Below are 14,308 nucleotides of genomic sequence, written 5' to 3'. Positions count from 1 at the left end.
TGGGCTTCCATGTTATGAGCCTCGCCAAGACACAGGAGACAGGGCAGCCGTGGCTGTCTGGGGATGGCGACTCTCGCCCACAGTGGTGTACAAGGCAGTTTTTGTTATGGACAAAAGGGGTGAAAGATCCAGGAAAACGACCCCGGGGGGGGGGGATCCCAGAATCCTGAACTCCCGACAACAAAACAAGTAGCTCTGCAAAGAAGCCCCCAGAGATGTCTACCATGTGGAGGACAAAAAGGAGCTGAGCAGGCGAGGCACAACCCCTCGCCGCCCCTGAGCATGCACGGTGCAACTCCACACCAGGGAGTACAGGATTTTCATGCCCTTTTTGTAGCTCTAGAAGTTATTCATTTATTTAAAACATTTTTATGCCACCTTTCCACCCGCTCAGGGTCCCTAAGATCATGTCCTGTACGGATCAACGCCATGCTCTGCAAAAGCACAAAACCCATCAGTGGGATGCATGGAGACCATGAAGAAGTCACAAAAAGGGTACTCGTTGCTCAAAAACAGAAAAGGTGGCCGCCCCCTGCATTGCCCCCCCTGCTTACAGGACGGCTGTTCTCATAGAATCATAAGAGTTGGAAGGGACCACCAGGGTCATCTAGTCCAACCCCCTGCACAATGCAGGAAACTCACAACTACCTCCCCTCCACACACACCCAGTGCCCAGAAGATGGTCAAGATGCCCCCCTCCCATGAACTGCCCAAGTTCATAGAATCAGCATTGCTGACAGATGGCCATCTAGCCTCTGCTTAAAAACCTCCAGGGAAGGAGAGCTCACCACCTCCTGAGGAAGCCTGTTCCACTGAGGAACCGCTCTAACTGTAAGAAAGTTCTTCCTAATGTCTAGATAGAAATTCTTCTGATTTAATTTTAACCCGTTGGTTCTGGTCCGACCTTCTGGGGCAACAGAAAACAACTCGGCACCCTCCTCTATATGACAGTGTCGTGAGAATTTTTGGTATTGAACATTAGTTTATATTAAATATTATATTTTATTATATTAAATGAGTTTGGGTTAAGAAAAACCAATTAATCTGTAGCTTATTAATCTATAACTTAGAAGCAATATGAAGACCTGACTTTTAGCTGACCTGACTTTTCAGCTCTAATTAGGCTCTTGACCCTAAAGGGCACAGGAGCTAGTCACCCAAAGCACATTACGTGCTCCAAATCAAGGCCGTTCAAGCAGGCGGCAAATTGTCTGCTCACGTAGGGGGAGATCCTCAATGTTCCAAAACAATCAGATAGCAGACCCGGACACTGGAAGAATTATTATGGAACAAGATATTTCTAAACAATTTTAGTCATGATTTGTGGAAACTCATTTTCTAAAGAATGTGACAGGGAGGGGTCATTTGAGACCCTCTCCTCACGATTCAGCCCATATAAGGCTGATCCAGATGCCCAGTCCTTGTCCTTCCACTGAGAGACCACAGACCCTTTGAATGGTTGCCATCTCTGTCTCTCTCTCTGGAAGTGACCCAGGGGCCTCTGTATCTGTTTGTCTGTCAGTATTTATACGTTTGTTAAGTGCAAACGTATATATTCAGTTAAATATTGCTTTTTCCTTTCTTCATATTCTTTTTGTAAGTTCAATAAACCTATATGCTTTACTGCTATGAATGTGTGGTCTGAGACTGTCCTAAGAACATGGTTTGTGGTTTCCTATTACACTCTCTGGCTTTGCTTGGTAAGTAGCAGGCAGAGGAGTCCAAAAAAAATAAAGAGCTCAAGGGAGAGAATTTGCAGAATTCTCCCCACAGACAGCCCTTCAAGTACTTGAACATGGTTATCGTATCCCCTCTCAGTCTTCTCTTCAGGCTAAACATACCCAGCTCCTTCACCCTTTCCTCATAGGATTTGGTTTCCAGACCCCTCACCATCTTTGTTGCCCTCCTCTGGACATGTTCTAGCTTGTCTACATCTTTCTTAAATTGTGGTGCTCAAAACTGAACACAGTACTCTAGGTGAGGTCTAACCAGAGCAGAGTAAAGTGATACCATCACTTCACGTGATCTGGACACTAGACTTCTGTTGATGCAGCCCAAGACCGCATTTGCTTTTTTAGCTACCGCATCACACTGCTGACTCATGTTCAGTGTTCAGTCTACTAAGACCCCAAGATCCTTTTCACACACACTACTGCTCAGACAAGTCTCCCCCATCCTATAATTATGCATTTAATTTTTCCTACCAAAATGCAGAACTTCACATTTATCTTTGTTGAAATGCATTTTATTGGTTTTAGCCCAATTCTCCAGCCTGTCAAGATCATCCTGTATCCTGGCTGTCTTCCATTGTATTTGCTACCCCTCCCAATTTAGTATCATCTGCAAATGTAATCATATTGCAGCCATCTCTACCTGAAACATCGGGGCATCCCACTTGGCCTTCCAGCGTGCTCGGTGCCGTCTCCTTTAACAGAGGGGCGCCCCGTCATGCCAGGGATTGCACCGCCTGCCTCCATTCTTGAGTTCCAGGCCATGCGGAAAGTGCCTTCAGAGACCAGATCACAACCTCCCACCCCACTTCACTGACCCTGGTGGTCCCTTCCAACTCTACGATTCTATGACCCGGACTGTGAGAGGCCACTGGCTTGGCCAAGCAAGGCTTGTGCCCGGCGGCTGAGCCAGGGCTTGCTGCTCTCCTCCAAGAGGCCCTGGCTCCTGCAGGCCCTGCTGCTGCAGCTGGGGATGGGTCAGGCCCTGGGGAGGCACGCCTGTGCTCGTCCCTCCTGGCGACCCCCTCGGAAGAGGGGAAGGCAGGGGCAAGAAGAGCAGCAGACCTGTGCTGCCTCAAGCAGTTGTGGAAAGGGTGGGGTGAAACTGTTTTGTGGACTTCTCCGCCAGACGGGGGCCTTTGTGCTTACCGGGGGGAGCCACAGACTGGGATGATCAGCAGGAACACTCAACTTTCTCTGCAGCAGGACCCATATTAGGAACTGACCAAGGGGTGGCAGAAGAAGATCAATGGAGGCCCTGCCCTGAACGCCACTGGGCTTGTCCGAGTGAGCAGCCAAGACTCTCTTGCACTCTGCCTCACCTCATGCAGGAGAAAAACATCAGAGGGGTTGTGGGGGGGGGGGGGCTACGCGGGAGGCCAGGACCAGCACTCAGGCAGCCAGTTTCCCAGCCCTGCTCTGGAGGAAACCTGGACCTCACGGACCCTGAGTAAGGGCTGCCAGCACCGCTCCCGCTCCTGACACCGGGCCGCTTTCCTCCCTAGCCTCCTCTGGGTTCCGAACAACTCTACTTCCAACTGGGGCTTCGGAAAACCTCCTAGCAAGGTCCTCCAGCCAAGCAGCCAACCAAGCAATCCTGGGCAGGAAATCAGCTGACCTGCTGGGACTCCCTGCCCAGCAAAAAAAAAAAAGGAGGGGGAGAACTACAGCGGAAGACAGAGAGCACGTGCCTGCAATTCGGTGGCGCTTCCCATCCAGCTCATGACACCAATGCCACCCCCTGCCGTCACTGACAGAGAGGCACTCACCCCTCCTCAGCAAGTGGTCACCCCTACAACCCAACCGACCGCTTCTCTGGACCCACCCAGGACAGATACTCACGCTGTCGTCATCAGCATCGATGTTGAAACTGATCTCTGCAATCCGGTCAAAAGGTGCGCTAGAAAAGAGGGAAGGGACACCTGTCAGGGGCCACGGCAGAGCTGGAAAGGCGGGCCTGAAAAATGGGGCAGGAACCCCTCTGCCCATGCCAGCACCACAGTCAACAGACACACACACACACCTCTGCAGCAGCCAGGCAGCTGGATCAGAGCTGAGGAGAGTCGCGTTCAAATCCTCATGCAAGTCACTCTCCGTTTAACTTATCCTCACAAGCCAGAGGAGGCTCCCACCCAGGGCCCCCAAGTGAAGAGCTCCAGGAGGATCTCCACAAACTGGGCGAGTGGAGGGCAATGGGGCAGACAGAGTTCAACGTAGGTAAGATTAAGGTGACGCACACTGAAACAAAGCACTCCCCGATTCAAGTACAGGCTAATGGGGGCTGAACCTGCTGCAACCGAGAGGGAAAGAGACCCTGGGGTAGCAGTGGAGAGCTCAAAAAAAGTGCCAACCCAGTGTGCCTCAGCAGTGAAAAGGGCAAACGGTATGTTGGGGATTATTACGTAAGGAAATGAACATTCAGCAGCCAATATTATAACGCCCCCCGTACAGATGTATTTGGAAAACTGCGCAGTTCTGGTCACCATATCTAAAAAAAAGACACTGTGAAGCTGGAAAAAGTGCACAAGAGGGCAACCAGGATGATCAAGCGGTGGGGCAACTTTCCCTATGAGGAAAGGCTGAAGAATCTGGGACTTTTCAGTACAGAAAAGATAACTAAGGGCAGTTTCTAAAATTATGCACGGGGAGGAGAGAGTGGACCGGGGGAAGCTTTTTCTCCATCCCTCAAAATACTAGAACTAGTGGGCAGCGGATTCAGGACAGACAAAAGGAATTACTTCTTTACTCAAGGAGTGATTGAGATGTGGAATTTGCTGATAGAGGAAGTAGTGATGGCCACAGGCAGAGGCAGGTTTAAAGGGCATTAGACAGATTCATGGAGGAGGAGAGGTCCATCAGTGGTGACTAGCCAGGGTGACAAGGGAACCTCCATGTTTAGAGACAGTTAAACCTCTGAATCCCAGCGTGAGGAGGCAACCTCAGGGGAAGGCCTCTTGGGCCCTGTTTGTTGGCCCTCCAGAGGAACTGGCTGGCCACTGTGAGATGGGATGCTGAACTAGATGGACCCTCCCTGGTCTGTTCTTATCTCCTTACATTACAGAACAAGGGGAATACTTCAACTCCCCATGGTCACATCCAACTGCTGGCATCACAAAATTGCCCGTTCCCCACAGAGATCACGTATGGGCAAAAACGGCAGGCCACCCCCCACCAGCAGCAGCCAGGACCACTGTGTTTGTCCAGGAACTTCCTTCTGCCTGCGAGGAGGAAGCCCAGCCAGGCCAAACAACGTTCCAAGCCCTCCTTCCACCCTCCGTCTCTCCTGGGCCTGGGGGCAGATCGGCATTTAGGAGAACCTCTGATGGAGGCACGGCTCACTTGATGTTGTCATCCTGGTCAGCAAACTCTTCATCATTGAAGCCGAACTGATCCACAAAGTTGGCCGTCATCTGCTGGATCTGGTACTCAGAGAATGCCTGAGGAAACAACCATGCCGTCACCCCTGCGCCAGGTGCCGCCTCACCCATTCTAGCTCTCTTGCTGAATGGCTCTGTGACAAGCCTGTGGTCAGAGCAGCAGCCACCCTGCTGGCAACGGCAAAACACACACACACACTCCCCACACACACACAAACAATGGAGTGCTGTGTGACACATATATCACATGTTTATTATGGGGTTCTTAGAAAAGCAGAACTGGTGCCAGCAACTGGCATTCCAAAGACCTCAGCGGGAGGGGAGGGTTTCTACAAGCACATTTCTAATCTGGTTGCCAAAGCTAGCTAAAATAAAAATGTAGAACAGCTATGGGTCCCAAAGTAAAATCCAATTTAACAAAAAAGAGAGTGAGCACAATCCACCTAACACCTTTTCTTAGGAACAACCAAATGACAACAACAGGGTGTGGGCCTTTTATGTTCATCAGAACTATCTGTCAGGCTGGACGTTACAAAACAAAATTCCCTTGTTAAAAATAAATTGGTAACATCCAACCTGAGGAGGAGTTCTGATGAGCGTAAAAAGGCTCACACATTCTGATGTGTCATTTGGTTGGTCCTCACCACAGGCGTCACCTAGATCGTGGGCTGTTGTTTTTTTTAAATAAAGACAAGGGCCATGGCTGGCATCATCCGGGGGGGGGGGCTGCGTGCACTGGCAGAACAGCACTCCAAACAAGCGTTCCAGGAGGATTTGAAGACGGGGGTTCCAGCCCGCTGCCTGACTCCTGGCCATTCTGACCTCCAAAGCCAAAGGATGCAAGGTGAGTAAACGCATGCAAGGAGAAATAAGAGGGCTGCACCGGCCACAAGGCCAAGGCCAATGGTGCAAAATAGGTAAAATATATATTTTATTACTCAAGATTAAAATTCCCTATGTGAGACTCCCAAGAGGCTTCTTCAGGGGAATCTGTAATATATAATATGTAATTACATTACAGAGATTATAAAAATAGCTATTTAGTTAAAGTTATACAAGCAAATAAAACACTGTATTAAAAGTCAAAATAGAGGTTGTACCTTATACAAAACTGCTAGAGCTTATTTGTCCTTGAGATTGCACGGAGGAGGAAGGAAAAAATGTCAACTAGACAATGGTATACAGAAGGGTCCTTCCTTTAGCAGCTTGCTCTTTTGTAAATCCACTGCAAGACGTAACAGGTTGGTTACATTCATTTAGGCAAAAATAAGATTCTTTAAATCTGAGCCAAAACCTGTCGGGTGATTTGCAGTTTTATCTTCTCTCTTTTTCCTTTCTCCTCTGTGCAATCTCAAGGAGGAATAAGCTCTAGCAGTTTTGTGTATGGCACAACCTCTATTCTGACTTTTAATATAATGTTTATTTGCTTGTATAATTTTTAAATAACTATTTTTATAAACTCAGTAATTAGGTGAAGGTAAGGTAAAGGTTCCCTGGGCAAGCACCGGGTCATCCCTGACCCATGGGGTGACGTCACATCCCGACGACGTTTACTAGGCAGACTTTGTTTGCGGGGTGGTTTGCCAGTGCCTTCCCCAGTCCTCTTCCCTTTACCCCCAAGCAAGCTGGGTACTCATTTTACCGACCTCGGAAGGATGGAAGGCTGAGTCAACCTTGAGCCGGCTACCTGAAACTGACTCCTGTCGGGATCGAACTCAGGTCGTGAGCAGAGCTTGGACTGCAGTACTGCAGCTGACCACTCTGCGCCATGGGGCTCCTTTAATATTATATATTACAGATTCCCCTGAAGAAGCTTCTTGGGAGAAACACAGAAGGAATTTTTGCCTATTTTGCACTGTCGGCCTTGGTCTTATTTTTTATCTCCTCTTGAGTAACTGCATGCAAAACAAAGGATTGGCTTAATTCTAAACACTTAGTTGTCATTACGTGACAATCTCCCTCTCCTTCATTATGGAACTCAAGGTGTACACGTGAAATGCAGCTGCCTTATGCTGAGTCAACCCTCTGGTCTCTCAAGGTGAATCTCATCTCTGACTGGCAGCGGCCACCTCTGCAGGTTCTCAGGTGGAAGAAGGTCTTCTCCATCACCTACTGCCTAACCTTTCTACCTGGAAGTGCCGTGGATTGCCCCTGGGACCTTCTGCACGCAAAGCAGGTGCTTTCCTCCTAAGCCACAGCCCCCTTCCCCATTTGTCCAAGAGCTCTCTCATCCAGGCAGAGCAAACCCAGACCTGCTTTGCTTCAGAAAGGGAGCTGCCTCGTGTGCCCTCCCCACATACCACCCCCCCACCCTCAACACAGCCAGCTTCCTTCTGCCGTTGATCCATCGAGGCCAGGGCTGGCTCTCGCCAGAAGGCCCCTCCGACCGAACTTCTCAGAGAGTATCCACAGGAATGTGCCCCGTGCAAGCGAGCTAGAAGACATTCCCTGCCTCCTGCAGACTGCCTCCATCCCAGCTCCATTTTGAGCTCTGAGCAGGCTCCACCTCGCCCCAGTTACCCAAAAAGAGTTCAAAATGCGAGAAGCTTTGCAACACCACCATCACCGACCGACGGGGAAGGTTACCTGCTGGAGAGAGAGTTCGTTGGGGAAGGCTGCCTCCAGATCCTCCTCCTCGCTGGAAGAGTGCAGGTGGTGGGTGCTCACCTGGAAAGAGAACGGACATGAGTGGCAGCCATCAAGGGAGCAGCCAGCAGCCCCGGGTTCATCACTGCCTCCCCCCACCACCACCACACACAAACTTCAGCAGCCTCAACAGGAACAGGTTGGGGCCATGGGGAGAAGCTCAGCTCTTTTTCAAGGCGGGCAACCAAAACCCAGCTCCCTGGACTGGACAGGGAGCCCCACACTCTGTGCTTCAATGCAGAACCACACACCAAACAGTGAGCCTCTCCTTTAAAAAGCCCCCACCGATAAGAGTTCCAAATACAGCCAAATTCCGGCAGCTGCTCTCCCACAAGACATCACCACCCTGCCCACACTCACCAAGTCCACCGTGTTTCGCCGATTGGCCTCTGTCAACGTCTCCTCCACAAAGCTCTCCCACCGCCCTCTGCAATCCTCAGGAAGCCCTGCAAGACAAACAAGTCCCAGCCAGGCTCCAGAGGCGCAGGATGGACCCTCCGAAAAGAAACTTTCACCCGAGCTAGAAGGGACCAGAATTTTTGCATGCCTAGAAGTCCACTCCCACGCCCTCTGCAAATGTGGCCCTTCTACACAAAAGGCAAAATCGATTCAGAAGAAAAGGAAAGCAAAAGAAAATTGGTAGGTTTCATTGCTTTAAGCCTTCTGCAAGGAACCGAATCCAGTTTCTTGTCCAGTACAAAGCTGGAACTGGAAAAAAAATCTGGTCTGCAGGCTTAGGTCTCTCCCCAAGGCCCCGGGCTCCCCCCAAATGTGCGCAGTCTAGTAGGCTCCACCAGACCCTGCCTGCCTGGACGGACACAGGGCAAAAAAGACAGGCACCTGCTCATCTGTACAGGTAGAGGGCATTAATACGGACCCCCCTCTTATATACTGAGGAAAACAGAGCCTCTCACACCCCTCACAACTCGCCCCACATGTCCCTCACAGGAGGCCAGAGTCCAGTCAGCTGCCTGCAGCTCTGGAGGCCAAGAGGCATCAGCTACTCGGCTGTTCTTTCGTCATACTGCTCATTTTCCTTTTTCAGTTATTTGCAAACTTAGTAATTATATGTTGTGAGACGAAGATTCCAAAGCACTTTAGAACAGAAGAAACCTTAAAACGATCAAAAATAAAAAATCCCAAAAGGTCTGTCAAAAGCATCATTACAAGAGTAGCACCAGGCTGACAGATGAGGCTCAGGTGCCAAAAGCTCAGCAGAACAAGGGGGCCTTCAACCGGCTACCAGGATGAAGAGCCAAGACCAGAGTAGGCTCCCTGGTGCTGCACCAACCTCCAAGAAGGCCATGTGCTCCTAGCGAATGCCCATCCGGCACCCCTGCCCACAGGGTGGAATGTGGAGAAGGGCCTCACCGGCAAACCTCAGGCCAGTTCATGTGGGAGGAGACGCTCCCAAAAGAAACCACCTAGTGAAAACTTTTACAACAAACAGATGTACGCGCCCACCATAGACTTCTGAATGGAAAGGACCCAGCCCCGTCAGTTTTTCCTCATAAGCTAAGGACTCAAATCCCTCCAGGATGCTTAGAAATTATGTAAAAACACACTGATTGAAGGCCAAATAGAATGCATGTCTCCAGTGAGGAAAGGTATCAGGTTCTCTGAAGAGCAGGCATAGAAACGTTGTGAACGTATCACTGAGACCAATCGCACTCTCCAGAGGACCCAGTGATGCATCGACACAGGCCCAGCAGGCGGGGAGGGGGTGTCCCTGAGAGCAAGCAGGATCCTATCTCCCCCCACCTCCTGGGCTCAATGCCCTATCCGGGACTCTGTTGGTCTTGAGAGAGTCTACCAAGTATTGGGAACGAGAGACCGGATCAGGATCCTGTTGCTGTACCCGCCCACCCTGCTGCCCAACCCCCTCTTCACCTGAGCTGGTGGAGGGGGTCTCAGAGGGGGCACTGAAGACTCTTTGGTTGTTTTGGGAGACTTCAAAATCCATGCTGAAGCTACCTTGTTGGGAGGGGCTCAGGATTTCACGGTCTCCATGACAATCATGGGCCTGCCTCAGGTAACAACCCGCCTCACACACTGTGCAGGTCTCACTCTTGATCTGGTGTTTTGCTCTGGGCAGGAAGAAGGTTATCTGAAGGACTGGAGACGGTCCCGTGGTCATGGGGTTTAGACTTACAGGGGTAGCAAGACTCCACAGGGTCGAGGGGATTAAAATGGTCCACCCCTGTAGCCTGAGGGATCCAACAGCATTAGAGGATTTCCCTGTTGATATGGTCAACACTCCTATTGATGCCCAGGTTGACCTCTTGAATGAGGAAACGGCCCGGGCACTTGACACAGATAGCACCTAGGGGGCCTCCTCTCTCTCAGGCTGACCGAGGGGCTACAGACAAGGAAAAGACAGGGGAGGCGGCTCAAAAGGCGGTGTACAAAGATTTGCAGCAAATCCAACTAAGGCCACGGGCTAGAGCTCATTCTAAAGCCTCCTCCGTGGCAGAGAAGGCAGCAGGGAAACAAGCTGCGAAGAAGCAGGGCTCTTCTTCTGTTCTAGTGACTTTACGAGAGGTGCGAAAACAACAGAAAACAAAAGCCCCCGCAAATAATTTTAGCTGGAAACCCCAACCACAAAACATGATCTCAGATTCCTCTTGGAGAAATTTATGAAACAGAGAAGATTACAGTCTACAGGAGAGGGCTCTGCCTGAACCCATAAAGCTAGAAATTACTGGTCTGTAGACAATCCTTATTGCCTTACTTATCAAGGAGAAATTTAAGGTTGACAATATTTGGAACAACTGAAAGTCTGGAAAATAAGGGCCACCATAACAACCTCATATTTCAGGGTGTGGTTTTTTTGCTCTGTTTCGTTTCCAAGTGGAGAGGGACAGATGGCTCCCCCAGCTTATGAACCCTGAAACAGGATGGTTCTTAAAATCAAACATGTGCACAGGAAAGGACCTCCCACTGAAAAATAGGGATCTTGCTGGGGAGAATGGAAACCCTTCAGTATTCAACAAGTAATTACATCATAAAATTCCCTGCAAGTTGATATGGGTCACGATGGCCACACAAGCACAGATGGTGATAAAAGGAGTATGACATAGGAGAGGTGAATCAACATCCGGTAGCCATGATGACGAAAGGGAACCTCCACGGACCAATGATCTAACCCAGCTGCGCACCTCTTAAATATGTACACCCATGCAAAGACACCCCATCTGGAAGAGATAACAAGAATGGCATCAAGACTGATCAAAAGGCCAAGTAGTGAAGTTCCAGCCACGGAGGTTTTGCCTTTTGAGGAGGGAGTTGGACCACCTGGCCTTCTGCCAGGAGACCCCCCACATCCCGCTACTAACTACTTGGAGTCGCTCTCCAAACTACATTTCTCTGCCCTGCTCCTTGAAATCCTTCTGCAAGCAACAGTAAGAATCTCATCGGATGATGGTGCAAAGTAGGTAACCGAAGGCTCCTCCCTCCAGCGCTGCAAACCAACAGAGGGAAGGGGCTGGTGCCCAAGCAGAACTCTCAGGCGGCACATTTCACTCCCCTTTGTGTCACATCTCCCCTCTTCCACCCAACTTCACACTGTGCCACTGGGCAGCCCTCCGCAGCGCTTACCTCTAACAAACTCACTGATCTGGGCCTGCATGGGGCCCTTCTCCATATTCTGCACGACAGCGTTGGCAATTCGGGTCAGATGGCCCATGTTGCCTCTCCTCATCCCACCGCTGGCCCTGAAAGAAAGAAGTGGTCAGGCCCACTCTGAACACCCGCGGAAAGCAACTCAGTAGATGACGAAGAGCAGGTGCAAAACAGCAGATGGAAGCTCTTCCACATCACATACCAAATAGGGTGACTCGAACTGGACTACAATTTTAGCTTTTGGGTGGTAACTGACAGTGACAGCTCTATACACAGGTTCCTCCCCCCCCTTTTTTTTTTTAGTACCTAGGCTGTTCTGGGTTGGAATGTTCTCCCCTCCTCTTTTTTTGTTTGTGAATGCAGAAGGATACCAAGTACTGGACGTGACACATTTCCATTCTGTCCTTCCACGGATCCCAGGTGGGCATCCACGGCTCTCTTCTCAACCACTTTATTTCCACATCAACCCTGTGAGGTAGGACTAGCCTGAGAAGCCCGAAGACACTCTGTGATCTTCATGACAGACTCTGGGTCTCCCCTGTCCTGATGTGACACTCCAGCCACTACACCATGGCGGCTCCACGCACTTCACAAAACACCTCACTTGATTTTGTTTTCATACCAAGGGATGGCAACACCACTGGGGGACACCAACCCCAAATGCGCTGCTGGAGCAGATCCCCCAGCCAGAAGATGACCCTGACCACGCCTAGGGCTAACCGCCCCCCCCCCACACACACACAAAAGAGTTACTTTCCTCTGAATACCAATCTATCAATTTACTGGTAAAACTAGAAATTGCTCTGGAAACGTATCTGTCTTTAAACACTGACAGGCACTGAATTTCCCCTGTCCGGGGCACGGAGCTGGAGACGGGGGAGACAATACAGCTCCATCGTTTTCTGAATGGACCACAAGAGCTGGACCCTTTCCTGTCTGGTTTTGACCAGGCTGGGGGGGAGGGCTTGGTTGTGCTGTGAGGGGGCCAGTGCTGAGCAGTCCCCAGGGAGACGCCATCACTCGTCGCGCTTCAGATCTTTCAGTGGCATTTGGGACCATCCAACCCCAGCATCCTTTTAGGATTGACACCTGGCATGGGGGGGGGGGGCTCCAGTGTGTGTGTGTGTGGGGGGGGTATAATTTAATTGCACAAGGGATGCCTTCCTTCCCTGGAAGGAAGGTGCCCAAAGATGGCACTGGCTCTCTGCCGCATGGGGTGCCACAGGATTCCTGCTCCTCGCCCATTTAACGCTCTACATGAAACCAATGGGAGAAATCATCCAATGATCGGGAGTAGCATTGTCAGCACATAGATGATACACGACTCTTTCCTTCTCACATGAATCCAGCAAGGTAGCGGAGACCCCAAATTGGAGGCGAAAAGAGCTGGATGTGGGTAATCCAGTGGAAACTTAATCCAGACAAGATCAGAGAACACTTGGTCAGTTGGAGAAAAAGCTGAACCGTGAGTAGGTCCGTGGCCTGCTCTGGATGGGGTTGTACTCCCACAGAAGGGGCAGGTTCACAGTCATGGGGGGAGGGGTACTGGATCCTGCTGTGAAAATATTGCTTGACACGTTAACAAGGCCCAGGTCCTGTGGGACTTAGCACTATTCCACAGGGCCTGTAAGACAAACATGTTCCGCCAGGCCTATGGCTGAAAGCAGCGACGCTCCCATCATAACTGGCCTCCCCATCTCACCGTACCACTGAGACCATCTGTAGTGTTTTGTTCCATCTTGGGTTACTTGTACATTCCTCTGGTACATTCCCAAATAGTTTAATAAAAGTACAAAGAGGAAATGTGTGCAGATCAGGAAAACTCCGTTCTCTGCAGGGGCTGCACAAGTGGTTTGGAGCGGTGGACTCTGATCTGGAGAACCGGATTTGATTCCCACTCCTCCACATTAGCGGTGGAGGCTAATCCGACAAACTGGATTTGTTTCCCCACTCCTACGCACGAAGCCAGCTGAGTGACCGTGGGCTAGTCACAGCTCTCTCAGCCCCACCTACCTCACAGGGTATCTGTTTTGGGGAGGGGGAGGGAAGGTGATTGTAAGCCGGTTTGAGTCTCCCTTAAGTGGTAGAGAAAGTCGGCATATCAAAACCAGCTCTTCTTCTTCTTCATGACAGATGTTTGTTTGGTGGGGTCTCTCCATTCATTTAAAATAGTGACATGCTACTTTTCTCTTGAGCAATGGGATTCAAAGCAGCGTACGTGAAATTAAAAACAAATACAGACTCTGACAGAAATTCAAAAAAAGGAAGGAGACCACCAGCCCCATTCATGGGCCACAATGTGTTGGAAGCGGGGCTGAAGCCTTCCTCACTTTCTCAGGAAGCCACCGCCTGGCACAGGTACAGCCGCTGAGAAAGGCTGAGCTCCGGGCCACAAACGGACTGACCAACCTGAATGGCTCAATTAATTAACGTTCCCTGCTCTGATGGTTGTGGCTGCCTGGTGGGCACACATGCGGACGGATGCGGTTTTGCAGCTATGAGGGCCCCCGGTCCTCAAGACCTTTCAAGGTTAACACCAGCACTTTGAACGGAGCACAGAAACAAACTGGCAGCCAATGCAGCCATCTGGAACTCAGGACAATAGGTTCAGAAAGCTTAACTCCTGTTAACAGTCTGGCTGCTGCGTTCTGCACCAAAGGCTTCTACGCTGCCTTTGAGAGCAGAGGCCCAGGTAAAAGCACGGCACACTTCTCCAGTCCTGACATCACCACAGCCACGAATCAGCTGAGTTTTCTGCTTTTCCAGCAAAAGAGCAGGATCCAACAGAAAAAAAACATCAAACCACGAGGCTTAATTCTCATCAGTGGATTGGAAGGTATCCTTTAACACTGAGGTTGTGCCTCCTACTTGTTCCGCAAGGCCAGGCACACGCAAATGAATTTGCAAAGTGTTCACAACTGGCTGGAGGTGGAT

The 14,308-nt window shown here is 50.4% G+C and overlaps 1 protein-coding gene across 1 annotated transcript in view; it reads right to left on the bottom strand.

Moving 5' to 3' along the window:
* PPP6R2 (protein phosphatase 6 regulatory subunit 2) overlaps window positions 1-14,308 on the bottom strand; it is a 74,526-nt gene that overhangs the window by 26,072 nt on the left and 34,146 nt on the right. Inside the window, exons 12-16 of the mRNA XM_056845854.1 lie at window positions 11,351-11,466; window positions 8,114-8,199; window positions 7,694-7,774; window positions 5,070-5,167; window positions 3,573-3,630 (exon numbers count right to left, since the gene is read on the bottom strand). Coding sequence (XP_056701832.1) covers window positions 3,573-3,630; window positions 5,070-5,167; window positions 7,694-7,774; window positions 8,114-8,199; window positions 11,351-11,466 — 439 coding nt within the window. The remainder of the gene's footprint in view (window positions 1-3,572; window positions 3,631-5,069; window positions 5,168-7,693; window positions 7,775-8,113; window positions 8,200-11,350; window positions 11,467-14,308) is intronic.

The sequence above is a fragment of the Euleptes europaea genome, chromosome 3 (genome assembly GCF_029931775.1).
Source record: "Euleptes europaea isolate rEulEur1 chromosome 3, rEulEur1.hap1, whole genome shotgun sequence".
Classification (NCBI taxonomy): domain Eukaryota; kingdom Metazoa; phylum Chordata; class Lepidosauria; order Squamata; family Sphaerodactylidae; genus Euleptes; species Euleptes europaea.
The sequence above is the reverse complement of the archived record's forward strand: the minus strand, read 5'-3'. Positions and strand labels throughout refer to the sequence as shown.